The sequence below is a fragment of the Cibotium barometz genome, chromosome 26, assembly GCF_041138505.1.
Source record: "Cibotium barometz isolate CiBa-2024 chromosome 26, ASM4113850v1, whole genome shotgun sequence".
Taxonomy (NCBI): domain Eukaryota; kingdom Viridiplantae; phylum Streptophyta; class Polypodiopsida; order Cyatheales; family Cibotiaceae; genus Cibotium; species Cibotium barometz.
The window spans coordinates 24,063,706-24,085,570 of record NC_141071.1 but is presented as its reverse complement, the minus strand read 5'-3'; the positions used below and the strand labels follow the sequence as shown (position 1 = coordinate 24,085,570).

At 43.5% G+C, this 21,865-nt stretch overlaps 1 protein-coding gene across 2 annotated transcripts; it reads left to right on the top strand.

Annotated features, from left to right (window-relative positions):
• Positions 1 to 17,912: 17,912 nt before the first annotated feature.
• On the top strand, positions 17,913 to 21,533 carry LOC147623797 (pentatricopeptide repeat-containing protein At5g27110-like). Of its 2 annotated transcripts, none has more exons than XM_086820415.1 (2): positions 17,913 to 18,168; positions 18,381 to 21,533. In XM_086820415.1, the coding sequence occupies exon 2, from the start codon at positions 18,477 to 18,479 to the stop codon at positions 20,895 to 20,897; it is 2,421 nt and encodes an 806-aa protein (XP_086676541.1). In that variant the 5' UTR covers positions 17,913 to 18,168; positions 18,381 to 18,476; the 3' UTR covers positions 20,898 to 21,533. The 2 variants fall into 2 exon arrangements, with proteins under 2 accessions (XP_086676541.1, XP_086676540.1); XM_086820414.1 differs by having other exon boundaries at positions 17,924 to 18,168; positions 18,386 to 21,533.
• The last annotated feature ends 332 nt before the right edge of the window (positions 21,534 to 21,865 follow it).

Here is a 21,865-nt window from a genome sequence, read left to right as displayed (position 1 = left end):
TAACTTTTATAGTGCCTTTGCATGACACTTATTAATATCCTCAATTAAGGAGCATAATTGTTAATGCTAGTTGGGATTAACATCCCCCCTACTTGATGTAGGTTCTGTCTTCAGAACTTGTCACCGAGGCTTAAAGACTTGGTCGCCGAACTTGTGACGATAGAAGGTCCAGCGTGATTGAAGCTTTTTCATGGTTCTTCTAAATGCTGAGTGTGATCTCCAAAACCCGGTGTCAACCATATCTTCGAATGTTACATGTATGTATGCGGGTAGACACCTTAGGCAATGATAATATAACATCATGCCTCTATCAGTAGGGCCTTGATTCATGTCGAATTACCCGTTCAACATCATATCCATAGTATCTCTCTTTAGGTTGATCTATGAGGACCATGATCAATTTTATAAATTGGACACTGGTGACAATGGCAGGGTCCGAGATGTGATGCCATGCATGTATCCAAGTTAGCAATTGCTTCCTTTGTTGTCCTATATCTGTAAATGTTGTTGGCAAGAATAAAGGAAAGTTGTAGCAGACATGTGAATCCCTCTACTTAGCCTCTTGGAATTCCAATGGTGTTCATCTTCTTTTCATTGGCATACAAGGTCCACTCTCTGTGTTGGTGAGGCACACATATACTAATGACTATATTCTGGAATAGTTAGATACTCCTTCCTCTATGTTGGTTGTATACCAAAATCGTCCAGTTTGGGGTTGGCCATCATCTGTGACAATGGTTGTATATCCCACTCGTGTATGGACTGGATTTGCCTTTCTCCACCTATGGAAGCAGTAAACTGATCATGAATGTAACAATTTTGATGTCAAGTGGATCTGCCAAGTGCGGGTTTGCCAGCTTTATATGTCACGCCACATTTGACCATAATGTGCCCTCTCCAGCCAAGAGTAATAACTCTTCTAATCCTGGCTTTGGTGCTAGGAGAGGGTATGGTACATATGGTTGCTTCGTTGGAGTAACATCAGAATATGCCTTTGGCAGGATCCGCCGAGTAGATTCAAAAGGTGTTATTTACATTAACACTTTGAAAATTAACTTTGGCTTGAGTAAAGGATTCCCTACTTTGATTAATCCCTTGTATTCTATAGTAGACAAAGACTCAAGAATAGTATTATCAGTAATAAACGGCTCAAGAGTATCTTACTAACTTCTTGAGTTGGCCGTGGTGGAGACGTGGGTCGGGTGTCGGCAACTCCTTGAGGGCGAGAGTGTTAGTGGAAAATTTTGAGGGATGAGCAAGAAGTCTAGAAAATATACAATCGGTCTGAGATTTGTCAGTAGGAGGAACACTTGTCTAGGCCTTCCACCGTCTCATGAAGGAAATTTTCGTCATCCAGGTTATGTAGGAAAGACTTCACTCTAATCCTTTCTACATCATCCCAACATTGCCATTTGTTGGGCCTTGGTGTCTCCAATCCTCTTTCGCTTTCCTGTATCCAGTTATTCTTCGGGGAGTTTTCCTTGTAATGATGTTGCCTCCTCTCTGGCTTTGGTGCTCTTCTTCTTGTAATTGTTCCTATTATTGAGTGGCTCTCTCTGTATGGAACTCAACGGAAGCAGGTGTATCTAATATGGTGGAATTTCAAAGAGGGAAAGGTTTTTGAAAATTAATTATGCTCGGCTTGGAGGGGGGTTTGTTGATGTGTTTATGCTGCCATCCCCACTAGAGGTGCTGATAAATTGAAACTTGTTGCTTCCCGCTGTCCCAGTACTTCCTGGTAAGATGCTATCTTCTAGGCTAGCTCGGTCTCTAGTCTTTGTGTTTCCTCTGCAACATTAGGCATTATTCCCCTCATCTTACTTTCAGTTTTCTTCTTTCTGCCTTTCTTGAGCTCCTTCATGATTTCCTTTGTGTACTTCAATAAGGCTTGTCCTTCTTGCAGCTCTTTAGAGGTAAGTGATGGTGGTAATAGCTGTGTTGCCTGTTGCATGTGTTCTTCTTATTCTGGATCTGGAAGAGGCCACTATGCTATATGATTCAACACCTTTGTCATTACGTATGGATTGCATACGTAATGGATTGCATACCTTTGACTGGTGTGCCTTCAGATAATTTTCCATTTCTCTATGGATGTACCATGCCCAGTCATCCTCTTTTTCTTCATTTACTTTGGCTATTTTATCAAGGGGAACCCTATAATACCTATCCACCACTAGCTTGACTTGCATTATGAGGGACATGGTTCTGTAGGCTTTTTCTATCACCTCATCTGATGTTGTCATATTTGGCCCCGTTGGAGTTGTAAGAGCTTTTCTTTAGCATGGCGCCCAAGGGCATCATCTCAAAATTGTGAGAGTGTTTTTTTGAGTGGTGGTGGTAACTGTAGAGCTTCCTGTATCAAATCCTCTGAGAGTATTACTTGTTCTGTTGTTCCATCTACTTTAGTCACTTTTCCCCTTTTAGTGGCCTTGTCGTAGGACTTGAGGTACTCCGCACACAATTTTGTATCGATGGTTCAGGGGAGACATTCTGCCATTCGCCCTACATTATGAATTTTTTGGACCCAAAGAGGGCCTCTTGGATTAACTTTTGATTAGGAATGGACTAATAGGAAGAGGGCTGGGCGCACATTTTTGACTTCTTTGACCCTAGGCTTTGGTTTGCTAATGGGGCCTAATTACTACTATTGTCCCCCTACCTCTTGTGCCCAAACTTAGAGGTCCCCCCCACCTAGAGTCGTGCAGATTAAAAACCCTAAAAATTTAAATTTTTTAAAATTTTTATTTTCCCCAAAAGTATGTTTTCCCTCTCAAACTTCCCCCCAACATACTCTAGGTTTGGAAAGCTCATTTTGAACCTCTTTCTTCCTCTTCTAAGGTCTCCATTGCTGCAGAAACTCCATACCTCTCAAGTTCTCCCTCATTGTCAAGATCCCTCAGTCTCAAGCTCCCTCTCCCTCTTTGTTCCTTTTCTAAGCTCTCCATTGCTGCAGAAACTCCATCCCTCTCAAGCTCTCCCTCCTTCTCAAGCTCCCTCCCTCTCAATCTCCCTCTCTCTCTCTCTCTCTCTCTCTCAAGCTTCCTCCCTCTCCATTGTTGGAGAAACTCTATCCCTCTTTAGTTTACTCTAGGTTTAGGAAGCCTATTCTCAAACTCTTACCCTCTTTTAAGCTTTCCATTGCTGCACTGAAAACCCTGAACTTTCTCTTCTCTCCACTCCTCTGTTGTAAAACAAGCTTTTCTTTTCCCTTCTTCTCTTTTCTTACCACCATGGCCTCTTCCAGTAATGTGAGAAGACCTAGGGAGAAGGTGGAAGAGCACAAGAGATGAGAATGGAGTTTGGGCTCCAATAAGATTCAGGGTTGGGGCTTGGGTCTACATGCAGCCAAGCTCTAAGGGACCACATCGAGCGCGTCAACTAGGGAATATGCTACATCATTGGAAGGGGCGGCTACAAGGCTTCAAGCATACTAAGAAGGAAGGACTAGTTGCCATAGTGCAACATGTGTATACCCTTGGAGACCTGTACATTCAAGGCCAACGACCAAGGTGTTCTTCAAATTGTCAGTGTAACATAAACACAGCTTTAACAACATGCTAATATTGGATTTTTTGTTTCAAATTTTCTTATAATCCTCCATTTTCTTATGTCTCTCTTTGCAGATACTTTCCCCTCTAATTATGTTGAGGAACAACCACTCTAAAGCCTCACTGGAGTTTTCTATGCTATGCATGCATCCATTGGAGAGGCAATGTTTGTATCTCAAAGCCCAAGTGATCTTGTACAGAACAATATCTTTTTCTTTTCTCACTCATATTTTATAGATAAAAAACCAGGTTTATTTGGCAAGCTAGAAGAGATCCCCAACCCCCCTCTTAACAATCCCGAATAGCCCAAACCAGATGCTTGGACCATCGTATGCTTAAAGTTTAAGATGGTAAGTGATATCAAGACATCACTCAAGTTTTCAAAGGCATCTAGGTCAGTAGGGCTAAATTGGTTTTGTCCTTTACATGTTTTTGTGCACATGTTCAATTCCATGCTAATGCACCAAACAAAAACAATGTATATTTGTAAGGAGGTATGGTGTGACCAAATTCAAGGATTACTAGGAGAGGGTTGGGAGGTTAATGAGGGGTCACATCAAGGTGATGTGTACAAGTGCAATGTAGTAGATTCTACAGTGTCTTGTAGGTTCTTTTGTACATGCGTCTGCACTACCAAAGATGGATGCAAAAGCATGGGACATGGATCCCACTTCAAGCCTCAGAAGAAGAAATTATGCCTATTGAGGTAGTTGTGATGATGCAAAATGGATGGATTGAGCGAGTGGCAGCAAGCAAGCATTGGAGCCTAGCAGACCTGCGTCAACACTTTAGCATCATGGGCTTTGACAATGTGGAAGAGTCAAGTTTCAAGTTGATGAGAAGAAAGGTTTATCTGATTCCACTACATGTCTAGAATTAACCCTTACACTTTCTGGTTATTGTGCCACTTTCTATATTTTTACAGACGGGGAAGCGTAAGGAGGGGATAACCATGGGAATTATGTATAGGAAAATATTTTGATTTTTCCTTTAATTTTGCAGAGGGTTTTGGTTCTGGATTTAGGGGTAAGCTTCTTACTGGTATAGGTATAGCCAAAAGCATAGGCATAGAGGATCCTCGAGAAATAGCCCAATCACTCCTTGAGCACACTCTGCCCAATAACAAGAGAAGGAAGCTCAATATTGTAAGAAAGCTTTTGTAAAGATGATGTATCACTTCTTATTATGAATACAATACAGTTTTTGCAAACTTATTTTCATCAAGTTATCATTGTTTTTTCTAGTTTGTACCATCAATGTTTTTGTGAATGCATCAGAAATGACCCTGGGAGCCTAGGGGAGAGTGCCAGAATAGTGTTGAATTTTGAGCTTGCATCACTGCTGTAGAGCCCAAATTCGCACTTTTTTGGCACAGCTTCCTTAGCCCTTCAGGAGCAATTCTGATGCATTGGATGACAAATAATGTATTTTTACACATGATTAAAGGTATTTTTATCTTGTAAATTACTGTTTTTCATAATCAATGTACTCAGAAATGATTCTGAGTGGCTAGGGGAGCAATGCCAGAACAGTGCAAATTTTGAGCCTGCACTGCTGCTCTGCAGAGCCCAAATTCGCACTGTTCTGGCATAGCTTCCCCAGCCCTCCAAGAGCAATTCTGATGCATTGGATGATAAATAATGTATTTTTACACATGATTAAAGGTTTTTTTATCTTGTAAATTATTATGTTTTATAATTAATGTACTCAACTTCATATAAATGCATCAGAAATGATACTGAGTGGCTGGGAGAGCAGTGCCAGAACAAGGCGAATTTTGAGCCTGCAGCGCCACTGCAGAGCCTAAATTTGCACTGTTCTGGCATAGCTTTCCCAATCCTCCAAGAGCAATTCTGATGCATTGGATGACAAATAATGTAATTCACACATGATTAAAGCTGTTTTTATCTTATAAACTATTGTTTCTCACAATTAGTGTACTCAACTTCATTATAAATGCATCAGAAATGATCTTGTTATTCTGTAAGACATTAAATTATGGTGCAATCTCCGCAGCTTCCTCACCATTGATTTCTACCTCACGCACCATTTCAATATCCTATGATGGCTCCTCAATCAGTACTTGGTTGATTCTAGCCTGTGGTGGTTGTGTGGTGGTAGAACAGGTGGTGGTAGAGGTGAAGTGTCATGTATTCGAAACATCCCCCTAGGTAAATAGGAAGGGTTTGGTTGTCCTGCACAGCAGATAGTGATTTGCATGGGTGGTGTTGGTAAAGCCAGTAGTGCTCTAGGTTCCAGTAGCTATGCTACAATTTGGAACCTCGGATACATGCACATGGAGGTGTCATGACTCCCTAATTTTACACAATAAGCACAATAGAGTAATGGTCTTGCTCTTAACTGTGGGCATTCAGTGGTAGTGTGATTCAATCTGCACATAGAGCGCCATACCAAATCTCTATGAGGGTAAAGATGGGTATGCCCATGCCCATATATTTCTCTTCCATCCTTCACCTTCAATTTGTCTAGTATGGCATTATTGAGTACGTCCATAATCATGTTCCCGACTTGCTTGCTCCGAGTTCCTGTTTCTTAGTGACTCAAAACTCGTGAGCCATTGTTATCATTCTGGATCTCCATTGCTGAATCCAAAATGAACATCTTATAGCTCTCCAAAAATCTCTTAAATCTTAGCTAATATATAACATAACCCTAATAACCTAACTATATGCCAACACTATTTACATGTAGATACCTTCCTCATTGCAAAGGGGAAACAAAATATTATCTTTGTGTGCCATATATTCGTCTCTCTAAAAGTCTAGTATTAGCAACCATAAACATAGTTCCTTACTTTTTAAGAATATTTTTCTATTGTTTTAAGGTAATATAGTCTAAGTAAAAGTACTCAAATAATTTAATGTATGTATATTCTCTTAAGCCCATAATATTCTCTCTCTAAAACTCTCTCTACAATAAAATACAATGCTCTAATAAATTAAAAGTTTCTTGCTTTTTTAAGCATATGTCACTACTACCTCAAGGCTACATATACAAATTAGGTACATGATACTCCATTGAGAATGAAGTAGAACATGTGCTAGAAAATTTATTGACAGTTCTCAACTTGCATAATTTATTTCAACGAGAGAGAGAGAGAGAGAGAGAGAGAGAGAGAGAGAGAGAGAGAGAGAGAGAGAGAGAGAGAGAGAGAGAGAAGGGGGGACGAGAAAGTATGTTTGAGTGTGTTCTATACTCTATCTTACCCTCTTTAAGACCTCTCTCTCTCTCTCTCTCTCTCTCTCTCTCTCTCTCTCTCTCTCTCTCTCTCTCTCTCTCTCTCTCTCTCTCTCTCTCTCTCTGCCAGCCTTGCATATCACTATAATAAACTCTATTTATGTGCGCACATTAAAGTATTAAACATGCAAAAGTCATTTCTACATTCACATATACCATACCAATGGTCTATTATCAAACATTAAATGAAAGAGAAAGAGACAGAAAATATGTTTATGTGCTCTCTCTCTCTCTCTCTCTCTCTCTCTCTCTCTCTCTCATTTGAGACTAAAAATTATCTCTTTGGACATTGGTGCATGCATATTAACTGCAAACACACTAATAGATAGTGTGACAAAGGACTACAAATGAAGCTAACCTCGAAGCTATAAGAGAGAATAATATCCCAAACCACCAACTTGCTGGCTATCAACAACCTTGTGCCTTGCCTATGTACAATCACACACACAAACCAAAACAATAAGAAACTTATGGTCTCTCTCTTTGTCTCTCCCTCTCTCTCTATTTCTCTCTCAAACTGTCCGTGCTACGTTTCACACCAACACACACAAAACGCAAGAGAGACTATTTATGTGTTGTATGTGAGAGAGAGAGAGAGAGAGAAAGAAAGAAAGATATATTAATGTCTCCTAAAGGCCGAAATGGCCCATGAGACCAAAACAAGGTACAACTAATGATGATGATGTCTCATCATAACAAATATGAAAGAAAGAATGAAAATAGTAACATCCTAAGAGAGCTGAAATCTGAACCGTTGAATCATCTCGTGATAAACTCCTCCGGTGGGCAGGCAATGATGGCTCGAATCTGCTGATGGTGAGGGAGTCAAGGACGCGATCCTCGTGGTCATGGGCGTCTCGCTCTATAGATGGCAATGGCTCTGTCCAGGGTGACTCCTCTGGAGGGTGGTCTCCCATAGCTCGAGGGTCATGAGATTGTGTTCTTGTGTTAGATAAAGTTGTGCTTGAGCTATGGAGATTTTATTTGAAACTTCCAATCGGACCAGAATCTTAGGAATCTTTTCAGTAAGATATGTTGGAAGTTCCAGCTCCTCCAAGGTCTCTTCCTACATTGCCTGTAGGAGTGTTCAAGGTGACTATTTGCATGGATTCATCTATTGAATACAACGATTCACCTAAGTTCCAGCAAGGGTGACATCATACTCAAGGGAATCTAGGGTAACATGGAATGTAAATTCCATATCTCCACCGATAGTTTGAGTAGTGTATTTAAAGTAACCTGGAACTTTAATGTTTTGTCCATTGGCTCCTCTTGCAAGACTATTGTCTGTAGGGATGAGTTTAGGTTGTCCAAAAGACACCCAAGTGTCAATATCATGTATTCCCATTCACTTTCATCCTCTTTTTCAAGAGTACCCAATGTGTACACTAGCACACTTGGCCCTCTGACAATTCTTAATAAGGTTTGTTTGGAAACTTGCAAATCCTCACAGTCCTGTTCTATGGAGCTCTTTATGTCTTGGTATAACTTAGGTTGAGCCCTTAAAGGTGCAATTGCGGATGTTATGTTGGCTTCACCATGAGAGAAAAGCATTCCTCCAAATGAGATTTTGAGAGACTGTTTTAGTCTTGTAAGGGAATTATTGAATTCCTCACGTCCTTTCTCAAGCATATAGTTTGTGCAATCTATCTCAAATGACTCTTCTGTAGAGAGTATGTCTTCCTCTTAAAAGGGGAAGCGGTACTCCTCTGGGATTTGTATTTTGGTTGCTTTTTTTAGGATTGGCATTATGAGGCTCAATCACAACCGGTGACCCTGTAAGACATTCACCCAAGCTAAGCATGCTCTCCTGAGCTTGATTTTTGCGTTTCGCATATGGCATGTGATCATTATTATCCATTTGGGGTGGTTAGGTCTATGTGGTGCACTGAGTGAAGAGTCAGAACTTGTTTCATCCTCACTTAGTGACGTAATAGAACTTGTTTCGTTTTTTGACTTTCTTTGGATTGTCAATTTTTCATTATGTTTATCCATGCGACGAGATTGAATTTTCTTTTGGGCTTTTGTACCCTGTGTCACACATATGTGTTTTGTGGTTTGTGTGGTGGCTTTTGCGGTGGATGCTTCTGCATCATGTGTAGTTTTTGGCTCTTTTGGGTTTATGTCCCCTTTTGTTTCTAAGTTCTCCATAGGCTCCTTTTCCTTGTCTTTTAAGTCAACCTTGGTTTTGATGGTTTGTAGTCCCTTGTCTTTCTTGGGTTTAGAATGTTTTGCTTCTTCTTTTGGGTTCTGCTTTAAGGCATGTTCTTCTACCCATGTTGAGGTACTAACTTTTGCATTCTTTTTTACTGTTTCTCATGCCTTGGCTTGTAAGCACATTCAAGGGTACCATGGACAATTGCCCGTTTTGTACACTTAAGATGTTCATAGTCGTATTTTGTGAAGCAAGTTACATTGAAAGCAGCTCATCTTGGGCAATCTTGGAACATGTGATTAATGCCACATCGTTCACACATAGGTCGCAAGGTGTCAGTGGTGGCTATGGGCATGGAAGTATTCCAAACTGTGCAATCTGCCACCTTGTGAGGTCCACGACAATAGAAACATTGAAGTGTTCGATTAACTGCTTCCTCACAGCTGTTTCTACCCTTTGGACTGTTTTTGTTTGGTGCACGGGAGATGGAGGTTTTGAGTTAATTGTGAATGAAGTGTAACACTTTTTAGTATCATGGTCAAAGGTTTTACAATATATACAGTATAGAAGAGCAGGTGTCTTGTATGCACAACAAGGATTGGGATGGTCGTAATGATTGCACTCACAACACAAGGCATTTCGTTCCTCACTTGTAGAGGCATTAAGGATGTTTGGTTTTAAAGGATCTCATCCTCTTTTAGAGATGTTGGTTGTAAGGATTTAAGCAAGGTTGCATAGAATTCAGGGAATGACAATTTCGATATCAATCTTTCTTTTGCCATTGCTTTACTTGGTTTAGATGAGGAACACCTCGTAGCATGATCATCTTCCAGCATGTTGTCATCTAAACATATTGCTTCTTTACAATATTGATTGAATGTTAATCAAGTTGTGTAAGCTGTTAATTTTCAAGCTGTTGTGTAAGCTGTAAGCCCATCACATGAAACATCTCTTCAATTGAATATCGTTTAATTTTTCCTATGACTCACATCGTGAGTCCAAGAGTTTTATCCGAAGGATAAAATGGATTCATTTGGATGACGCTCCATTGAATAGAGTTCTTTTGCTGCACTCCACCGATCACCTTGTCTGGAAAAGCCATGTATAAAGGTTGATTTCAAGGTTTTGAAGTTGGTCTTGATCCCGTCGGCATCAATGTGATGAACCATCGACTAGCTTTTTCCTCTAAGCATAGGTTCAACGCATGTACCTTAGTAGGGTAGTTGGGATTTCCAAAGGCTTCACATAAATAGCTTAGGCGCTATACGCACGTAAGTGATCTTAGAGATAATTTTCTAGAAAAAGTGTATGCTAGTAATTTCCCAGATGGAAGAGGAAGTCTTAAAACCTATTTTCCATCACTGCTCAAGATGAAAAAAAAATCAGGAATTTTTTCCCTGTTTCGTAGCACATTTTTGAGGCTGTTTTAAAAGGAATTTTGAAAAACTATGTACGAGAGAGTTGTAGTATTTTTGGAGTACTACAACTTTGTTCCCTTGAGTCTTGCGTGATTTTGTCATTAGACCCTCAAAAAAGTAGACCCTCAAAAAGTAGCCCGAATATGGCTCGTCGTCGTTTTCGTGTTTTGTTTTGTGATTTTTTGTGGTTTTTTTAGGCTGTTTTTTGCCTTGATTTTTGGGTCAAATTTTGAGGCTGTTGGTTGGAGGCCAAAATGATTGATTTTGACTTCAGACGGCAATTCAAAGTCAAAGAGCTCAATGTCAGATTTTCGATGAGTCCTAGAGCGCCTTCATCGAATATACAATTTAGGAGATACGGGCCTCCAAACAGGGGTGTTTTTTAGGATTCTTTTTTTTAAATGATAGACCCCTTTTCATGTCGTGAAGTGGACTTCACGAATTTTATAAATTTTGGTTTTTTTAAATCACGTGAATGAAGGGTCTCATGCCGTGAAGTTGCAAAAAATGGTTCATGCGTGAACCGAACTTCACGAAAAAATTAAATTCATTTTTTCAATCATGTGAACGAAGAGTCTCACGCCGTGAAGTTACAGAAAAAGTTCACATGTGAACCAGACTTCACAGAAAAATTAAATTCGATTTTTTTTTGGTCTCGTGAACGAAGGGTCTCACGTCGTGAAGTTGCAGAAAATGGTTCACGCGTGAACCGGACTTCACGGAAAAATTAAATTCAAAATTTTATTTTATTTTTTGGTCGCGTGAGCGAAGGGTATCACGCTGTGAGGTTACAGAAAATGGTTCACGCGTGAACCGGAACTTCACGAAAAAATTAAATTCAATTTTTTTTGTCACGTGAACGAAGGGTCTCATGCTATGACGTTGCAGAAAATGGTTCACGGAAAAATTAAATTTGATTTTTTTTGGTCACGTGAACGAAGGGTCTCATGCCGTGAACCCTTATCGGTTCACGTGTGAACCGGACTTCATGGAAAAATTAAATTCAAAATTTTTTTTGTCACGTGAACGAAGGGTCTCACGCCGTGAACCCTTATCGATTCACGTCGTGAACTGGACTTCACGAAAAAATTTAATTTATTTTTTTTTCGACACGGGTTCCGAGGGCGTGAACTCTTAGTCCGTGACATTGTAGAAAATGGTTCATGTGAACTGGACTTCATGAAGAAATTAAATTCTGTTTTTTTTGCGCGGTTCCGAGGGCTCATATCCTTAGGCCGTGAAGTTGCAAAAAATGGTTCATGCGTGAACTAGACTTCACGAAAAAATAAATTTGATTTTTTTAAAAGTCTAATGGGAAATACGAATTTCTCTTTTCGGGGGGATATTTTTTGAATTTAAAATGAAAGAGATATGGACATTTTTCCACAAAAACAACAAATTAATCTAAAAATTAAGCAAAAGGCATTCTTTTCAAAAACAAAAAAAGAGAGCTATTCTACACCAAATCACCATCAAATCCACATCTTCTTCATGGAAAACCATTAATCAAAATAATGGGCAGTGGGTAATGCATAGATTAGAGGAAAAACGCTGGAAAAAGCCAAGGGATGGCTCCCCGGCAGCGGCGCCAAAAATGTTAAGGCTCACCCTAACCCTCCTTGAAACACATCCAAAAAGAGATTACCTGGTGAACCACAACTATCGTGAGGATTTTTCCAATGGCCGAGCTTGTAACTCTTGAGGTCTCCAAGCTCTACAACTCCTTGAGAAAAAATTCCACCGCGTCTCCTGCCGCGAGCGTTGCACACCACTGCGTTGCACTACGGGTACTTGTCCCTCCTCTCACCTCACTTCACTCACACACACTCACTAGCATGCATTAGTGAGAGAGGTTAGCAAGAGCAAGACTCAATTGCACAATGGGAGAGTATGTTGTATTATGAGAGATATTCACTTATATACATGGCCATAAGTGTTCACACTCACTTAAACTATGGTCGGCCGGGCACTTTAGGCTCATAAGAGGCCTAATGCTATTACGATGACTACTCTCATAATATATCCATGAAGTACATCACTTAGGACTTCATCCTAACTTGCTACCACACGCTTTTGAAGCGGCAATCGTCATAAATACTTCGTCACACCATTACGGGCGCCCATCCAAGTTGTAGCTTTGGACAATATTGCTTCATATCTTGAATGTATGACCCTTTGGTGTATTTATCATGACTCCTTGATGTAAGATAATGGCGATAGATCTTGTTAACCCTAGAATTGGGTTAACACCCATGTTAGGCACACGTAGAAGCACTCACGCACCGAGTAGGCACGTTAGGCCTCCCACGTTGCGAGTGAGGTTCTGTGTTGCCGAATGCCTTTGGGGGATGCCCTCACCGCCTTGACGGCGGTGATATTACCGAAATGTGGAAACGGGACCGAAACGATGGAAACGGCGAGCCGTCCTGTGCTAACGGGCCAAGCCAGAGTGGATCATGGATAGAAGGCAAGTCCCGAGCCTAGGCCATGGGAGTTGGGCCGGGCATGAAGGCAAGTGAACAGTGAGACCTGCAAAGGAAAATGCGCGAGACACACTCGACCGGCCGGTGGAGCCGTGTCATGAAGCTTGGTTTGTTAAAGGCCGTCCCGCTGTGGCAGATGTCCGAGTCCCGCTCCACCCGGGCTTGTGACACTTGGTATCAGAGCATGGTTCGTTTTGGAAGCCTATGTGAGGCGAGTGATGCCAGGATGGCAAGAATGGTGGAAACGTAAAAAACGGCAAGTTGGGTTGAGACCATGTGATCTCACGGCAGGCCACGAGCCGAACGGCACAAAAGTTGCCAATTGAGATTTGAGCATCAAGATGAAGGAATTTGCCCATATGGTTGCTTGCACCTATCTTGTGCAGTGGGAAGCAAGGCACAGGATGGTGTGGTTGATCGAACCCGCCGGGACCCCGAGCTGCACGCGAGGCGTCCCAAAACAACGTAATTCTCGACGGGGGCCCGAACGATGGAATCTGGGGACATGCTACAGATGAAAAATGATCAATTTTTTGAGGGGATCGCAATCGCGTGGTCCGTTCGAAGAGATTCCAAAGTTGGACGAGTCACCATGAGGTCAGGTGGACAGTTGGGTTCCATATGAGGTAAGGTTTCTGGGTGCAACTCTAGCTAAAGATGTTGGCACGGGCCCGAGAGGTCCAAACACACCTGAGCTGAGCAGAGAAGCATGCAACTTGATCTTGGTGGGACTGACAGCACTTCAAGCAAAGAAGAACAGCAAGCTCCGGATCTCTCAGAGTTACCACCAAGGGAAGGTGATGCTTTGAAGAAAACGGCGAGGCAGGCAATGTGATAAAGTGGCACTTTATAGACCGGTTTATAGACCGGTAGCACCTCAGATGGGGGCTGTGGGCTGGTAGCCACTAAAAGGTCAAGGAAAGAAGGAAGCAAAGGGGCCACGCATATAGAGACAACGCCGATTATGGGGCCGGGTTTGCTTATGTTAAGAAACTAGATGCGTCGGAATGGGACGTCGTGTTGGTGTGTTGCCCAAGAGTCAAGAGCAGAATGCAAGCCGCTAAGCCGATCATTTGGGGATCATGTAAGCGGCAAATATGTCTGCTAAGGCCATGGTGTGTTGCCCAAGAGTCAAGAGTAGAATGCAAGCCGCTAAGCCGATCATTTGGGGATCATGTAAGCGGCAAATATGTCCGCTAAGGCCACGGTGCGCCTCGTGGCAATGGAGCCACGAGGCACTAAGTCGATCATTTGGGGATCATGAAAGCGGCAAATATGTCCGCTAAGGCCATGGTGCGCCTCGTGGCAATGGAGCCACGAGGCGCTAAGTCGATCATTTGGGGATCATGTAAGCGGCAAATATGTCCGCTAAGGCCATGGTGCGCCTCGTGGCAATGGAGCCACCCCCTCTCATCACAATGCAAATGGGTAAGGCCGGAGGAACCGAAGCCCCTTCAGATCATCAAGGATTACGTCTTGGGCATATGCAGCAAAGCAGAAGCCCAACTTCTTCACAGTGCAGAGCATAGGATAGGCCGAAGGAGCCGAGTCTCTCTTCAGATCATGCAGGATCAAGCCAAAGGGTGAACGCAACAAAGCCGAATCTCGCACTCCTTCACAGTGCAAACACGAGTTAGGCCCTGGAGGAGCCGAAGCCCCTTCTCAGATCAACCAAGAATCACTTCTGGTGAGGCAAGCATGCTGAGCCCCGCACTCCTTCGCAGTGCCAAGCAGGGTGAGACAGAAGGTGTCAACATACCTTTCAGGTTTCTAAGAGCCAAGCAACATACCTTCACACAAAGACCATCGAGCTACGGTATGGTAACCAACCCGGAATATGTAATGATGGTGGCAAAGCAAAACGACCACAGAGCTACGGTACGGTAACCAACCCAAAAGATGTAATGATGGTGGAAAACATCGGGCATGAGGGTGACGGTAAGGCCAAAGACGGCACCAAGAGACCCATGACCCAAAGGCAACACCGAGTTCTCCGCCTGGGTGAGGGTAAGTCCAAAGATGGCACCAAGAGACCCATGACCCATGACCCAAAGGCAACACCGAGTTCTCCGCCTGGGTGAGGGTAAGTCCTAGGAGAGCCACCAAGAACTCGGGGCCTTGCAGGCTACTGCGAGTAGCTCTCTGGACCGAGAATGGTCCCCCCTTGTGGCCGTCTAGCCCAAAAGAGGTGCACGCGTCACCCACCGACCGCAACACCAAGAGTTCGCCTGGGTGAGGGTAATGCCTGGCAAGGCACCAAGAGCCCTGGGCATTGCAAGCAACACTCCGAACCGAGAGTGGTCCCCATGTGGCCGTATAGCCTACCGTGGTGCATGAGCTGCCTGAATAAAGCACCGTCGAAAAAAATGGCACTCGGGTGAGGGTAAGACACGGCATCAAGAGCCTCGGGTTCTTTGACTTCAATAAAGGGAAAGCAGGCCATGCACTGGTCCAAGGTTGTGCCTGTGCGGGCCGTCAAGCAGCACGTTTGATTCACCTCAGCAACACCCATGGGTTCTAAGGTGCCATAACCGCTTTAGGACCCATGTCGGCCCGAACTGGAGAAATCCGGGGAGGGCGAAGTTTCTTTGAGAAGGAACGTGCCAAATCAAGTCAACTGTAGAGGCCCATAGTTATGTGACTTGGGAAAGCAAGTTTGAAGAAGGTGACTGCTTGTAAGCTCTCAAGTGTAGGACAAGGACCGTAGTGCCGGGCACATAGCACTCTGTATAAGGGGTGAACAAGTATAACTAGACTTGAGCAGGTGGACTCAAGTTGTGTGGCTCATGAGTTGGATGATTTTGGAAAGCAAGTTTGATGAAGGGGACTACTTACAAGCGCTCAAGCACAGGACATGGAACCGTAGTGCCGGGCACGTAGCACTCTGGGCGAGGGCGTGAACAGGTACAATTGGAGTTTGGCAAGTGGACCCAAGCCGTTTGGCTCGCCAAGGCTAAAATGGAAGATGGAAACAACCGTTTGTGCAAAGCGGCAGTTGTGTAGATGATTGGGTGAGTCGAAGTGGCAGTCGTTTCACTGAAGTCCAGAGGGAGACTTGGCCCAGGTTACCTAAAGATGGAAACAGCTAGATGTGTAAGTGGCAGTGTGCATGCAGTTGGGTGTGGGACAAAGTGGCAGCAGGCTTACTGAAGTTCGAAAAGAACTTGGTTGTGGAAAGCACTCATATCCAGCCAAAGGGCAAAGTGGGTGCAAAGTAGAAGGTATAGCTCGAGACGAAGTTCAAGCAGGTAAAACTTGGGACCTAGCCGTCCAAGCAGAGCTTGTTGGGATGATGTCTAAGAAGACTGAGATCTTCACAGTACGGCAAGACACACTCAGAACTTGAAGGTTCAAGGTGATAGTGCAGAGTCAGGAAACAAGGATCATGTGAAGGTCGTCATGGTGTCATGGGTGCCTAAGCAGGACGAAGTGGATGGACTTTACGCCTTGGTGAATAGGAACAAGCATACCCAGACTTAAAGGTTAAGACCGCTTGAACAGGTTTCGGGGCAGTTTGGCTAGAGCATGGTAAAGCAAGTCTTGGTGTCAAGGCAAGCTAGAGCACTCAGTCAAGGCCGAAGAGGTGTAAAGGCTCGAATGACAAAGGATTGCAGTGGTTTCACTTGGTGTCAGGTGGGGCCAAGGGCACTTTGTCAAAGAGGATCCCTGCACCTATGTACCAAAGCAGGTTCATTTAGGGCAAAAAGGTCCAAGGCAACCAAGTGCAGGGTTGGAAGTGGCACAAGAGGGGGCAAACCAAGCTAGAGTCAATGAGGTGGGCAACTCTTGTCCATGAAGATTTTTGCACAAGAGCTCACGGAGCATCGGCGAGCAACAAGGCTCAAGACAACGCTCCAAAAAGGAAACGAATGTGAAGTCAGATTTGAAGAAAAGATGTTGCAACCAAGTTGGGGTCAACTCGGCGGACAAATCTCAACTTCCTTGAAGGCTTATACATTTCGGGCAAAACTGCATTGCCTTAGGTAATCTCTTACTCAGCTCAGATAGGAGCTTTGGCGAGACCACGCAGTCACCTCACCAAATTTTGGGGGATTGGGAGACTCTCAAGCGGGGGCTTGAAGTACGGTCCTTTGGTTAAAAAATATAAAAAATATAAAAATATGCACCGTCTTTTCATTGTAACGGGTTAGACAATGACCTTGCTGATGGCTATAAAGCAGGGTTAAGACCTCTTGCATTTATTAACTGTCTATTACTATGCACAAAGATCATACTTCGAGGTGCATACACTCAACCTTTGGTTTCGAAGGCAATTGATGAGGGCGTCGATTCTATAAAGGGGGGTGTATGTGAGGTGGGAATATTATCCAAGGCCCTTGGTGCCTTGGGGTATGTTAGTCCGCGCTCCAAGGAATATGCATCTTTATGGGGATGAGGTGCAATGGAGCGACGTAGCACGGACCCATGTTAGACACACGTAGAAGCACTCACGCACCGGGTAGGCACGTTAGGCCTTCCATGTTGCGAGTGAGGTTTCGCGTTGCCGAGTGCCTATGGGGGATGCCCTCCCCGCCTTGACGGTGATATTGCCGAAACGTGGAAACGGCGGACCGGAAACTGCGGACCGGCGAGCCGTGCCGACAGGCCGACGGATCATGGATGGAAGGCAAGTCTCGAGCCTAGGCTGTGGGAGCCGGGCCGGGCATGAAGGCAAGTGAACGGTGAGACTTGCAAGGAAAACGCACGAGACGCGCTCGACTGGCCGGTGGAGATGTGTCATGAAGCTTGGTTTGTGGAAGGCCGGCCTGTGGGGCTAGGCCTGTGGCTAGATGTCCGAGTCTCGCTCCGCTCGGGCTTGTGACACTTGCTATATTTTTGGAAGGAGCTTGTTAGCTGAAAGATTCAAAAAACTATTAAACTTTATATTTAAATATAGGTGAACGGTAAGATGGGCCACACTCACCTAGGGAAGATTGAACTTAACCATATGTAAATGGTGACTTCTTCTCTATTTTCAAGCTTTCATGGTTTGTGCTATTTTGTTAAATTGTTTACTTAAGGCTATGTTCTATTTATTTTTGTGTTTTGAGTTTGAGTAATTCTTCTATAAAGTGCCAATTCGAGAGAGACATGGAACTGGCACATTTTGAAAGGAGTTCCAGACATAGCTGGATCTCACGCAAGTGTTCAAAAGAGTTTTTTTTTTGTTTACACGAGACCAAAACCTGCCAATGAGAAATTATAAACCGTAGCATTGATGGGTAATTAGTGAAATTTCTGGTAATGAAGGCATCAACGAAATTGATCCAGGTGGAGCATCATCGTTTTCAAGAACATAAGCACTGGTACATTCTATTCGAGCTTTCCTATGCATTTCTTCTTCCTTTGCAATGAATAAAATCTACATATTTTTGTTGTGATTGAGTTAGTAGGCCCTTGCGCAGGTTTTTCAGAGGACAGTCACTTTTTTTTTTTTGGGGAGCTTTTAGTTTTTAAATCTTTTTCCTTTTTTAGGCTGTTTTTTTGAGCTTTTTGTTTGGCTATTGCTTTTCAAAAGGGTAGCTGGTCTGGTGAAATTTTTGGGTCTGCTTCATACATCAGAAATCTCTGCAAAAATGGGGGGTTGCATGAGGCATTTAGGGTTGTGGATACTATGGAGAAGAAAGGGGCAGCCATATCAAGGGACATCATATACAGCCTTCTGCAAGGTTGCAGTGGAAAGAAAGATCTGGCATCTGCCAGAAAGGTGCACTCCCTCATGGCTAAACATGGGTTTAACTCGATTGCCCCACTTGGAGATCACCTAATCCGCCTTTTCACTGCCTGCGGAAGCCTGCAAGAAGCCACTGATGTCTTCTACAACATCATACAACCAAGCATTTTTACTTGGAATTCACTCATCTCAGCTCATTCAAAGCTTGGAGAAGGTGCCATGGCTCTTCAATCGTACGAGAAACTGCAACAAGCCGGCATAACCCCCGACAGAGTAACCTTTGTGTGCATGTGTAATGCATGTGGCAGCATAGGAGCTTTAATGCAGGGCATGCTGATGCATCACCAGGCTATACGAAATGCACTCGAATCCAATATCATCTTGGGGAACTCGCTCATCGACATGTATGCCAAATGCGGGTGTTTAGTTGAGGCTCGCAAAGTGTTCGATACACGTGTCAAACGAGACATGGTAACGTGGACTGTTATCATTTCAGGTTATGCTGCCCAGGGACATGGTCTTTCTGCTCTAGAGCTCTATAGAAGAATGCGTCAGGATGGCATAAAGCCAAACAAGGTTGTGATTTTGTGTACCTTGAAAGCATGTGCCAGTGTAGGAGCCATTCGACAGGGCCAGCTAATATATGAGGAAATACTTGAAGCTGGATTGGAATCAGATCTGGTTGTCATGAGTTCTCTTGTTGACATGTATGCCAAATGTGGGAGCTTAGTGGAAGCAGGCAAAGTGTTCAACCAATTGCCCTCCCGTGATGTGGTGTCATGGGGTGCAATGATCGATGGATGTGCTCAGAATGGCCATGGGCTTGTTGCACTGGAAGGTTTTGAGAGAATGCAGGAAGAAGGCATGGAACCAAATAAAGTTACGTTTTTGGGTGTTTTGAAGGCATGTGGCAGCATAGGTGCCATAGATAAGGGCAGGTCAACACATGCACAGATTGTGAAAAGGGAACTAGAAACAGATGTGGCCATTGGGAGCGCTCTTGTTGACATGTATGCCAAATGTAAGTGCCTAAAGGAAGCATACAGTGTGTTTACAAGGCTTCCAAATAGAAACGTGGTGTTGTGGGGTGCTATAATATCGGGTTTCTCTCAGCTTGGCCGAGCTTTTGCTGCTCTTGAGTTTTTCAGTGAGATGCTACTGGAAGGCATAGAGCCAAATAAGGTTATCTTTCTATGCATTTTGAAAGCATGCAGCAGCATTGAAGCCCTAGAGCAAGGGATGTTGATTCATGGCCTAGTTCTTCAAATTGGTCTTGAATCAGACCCAGCCATTGGGAACACACTTGTTGACATGTATGCAAAGTGTGGAAACCTAGAGGCTGCACGCAAAGTATTTGATGAGTTATCAAATCCGGACGTGGTATCATGGGGAGCGTTAATTTCAGGTTATTCTCACCAGGGATATGGTGCCCTCACTCTTGATCTTTTTGGTAAAATGCAAGAGAAGGGCATAAAGCCAGAGAGGGCTACATTTTTGAGCCTTTTGAGAGCATGCAGTAGCATGGGTGCTCTAAGACATGGTAAGCTGATACATGAGCAGATCATCAAGCATGGCTTGGATTCTGCTCCCTTGATTAGGAATGCACTTGTTGACATGTATGCTAAAACTGGGAGACTGGATGAGGCACGGCAAGTTTTTGCTGACATGTCAAACCATGATGTGGTGTCATTTGGTGCGATGATTGGAGGGTACACACAACAAGGTGACTGCAAGACAGTGACACAGCTTTTGGAGAACATGTGCCAATTAGGTGTGAAACCTGATACCGTGATTTTAGCCAGCATCCTTGCAGCCTGTAGTAATGCTGGGCTATTGGAAGAAGGGCATGGGTTCTTTATGTTCATGACACAGAACCATGGGATCATTCCAACTAAGGAGCATTATAGCTGTGTTATTGACCTTCTTGGGCGTGCTGGGCAGCTACATGTGGCCGAAGATATGCTACAAACTATGCCGATGCTACCGGACATTATCATGTGGACATCTTTGCTTGCTAGCTGTAGAACCTACAGCAACACTGAGCTTGGAAAACGATGCTTTGCACAAGTTGTGCGTTTGGATCCCATTGATTCCTCTGGTTATGTTCTTATGCTAAACTTGTATGCCGATTCTCATAAGTGGGACGATGTTGACGAATTGCAACAGTGTAGGATTTGTGTAGGTGCGTGGAAGGAACCTGGGAGGGCTTGGATTGAACTCAACAAGGAGGTTATCGAGTTTCTTGTCGGAAGCAAATGTCATGCAAGCAGTGATCTTCTCCAAAATAAGATAATGAGATTGAATAGGTTTGTGAAGAAGCAAGGATTAGTCCCGCATTCAAATCTGGTGCTGATTGAGTGAGGATGATGAGCACACCTTGTGATAATCTTTGTCCCACCCCCAGTTGAAGAGCAGAGCATTTTGGTTCAAAGTTGGGCAGTTTTTCGTGTTGTAAGGGATGGCGGTTGAGCCAGACATATAAAAGGTTGGTACTGCTTTTGGCAGGGTAGCAGAAAATCTGATGGCTTAAACATGCATGTGGTCCCCTTATTGGGTTTCTGATAATTGCAGAAGCAACTGTTAAAGAAGTTGTCTTGCCTTTGCGGTGGAAATTGTGTTTCTGTGGGGGCAACTTGTCAAAGACTTCAGGGAGAACATTTTTTTGAAGGATGAAAGAGGATTTAGCACCTTTGCAAGGCATAAAATCTGATGGCTTAAACATGCATGTGGTCCCCTTATTGGGTTTCTGATAATTGCAGACGCAACTGTTAAAGAAGTTGTCTTGCCTTTGCGGTGGCAATTGTGTTTCTGTGGGGGCAACTTTGTCAAAGACTTCAGGGAGAACATTTTTTTGAAGGATGAAAGAGGATTTAGCACCTTTGCAAGGCAGCTCATGAACTGGGCACACAGTTAGAGGATTATGATGTAAGGGCCTATAATTTGGCCACAGGATTGCAAGAGGGAAAAATTCAGGGTGACATGAAAAAGCTTTGATAAGTGACTATCCCTTCAAACTAATACATTGAATACGAAAAAAGTTTCATGACTTGTTATCGCTAGCATTTGATCAACAACTTTTTGCGAGAATGGGATTTAAACCCATGCTCAAAGGCTAAGAAGTAAGCAGTTGAGTTTCCATTGACTTGCATTTTGTTTTTTTTTTTGTGGGGAGGGGCTAGGGCTCTTATGGGCTGCTCCTGAAGGAAGGGAATAATTCCCATGGAAGGACTTTTTAGATGTTACTTTGTTTGCTGACAGAGGGGTGCTTGACATTAGTAGATATTGGAGCTTTGAGCCTCATGATTTAGCTGCCCCCATACTTTTGTGAA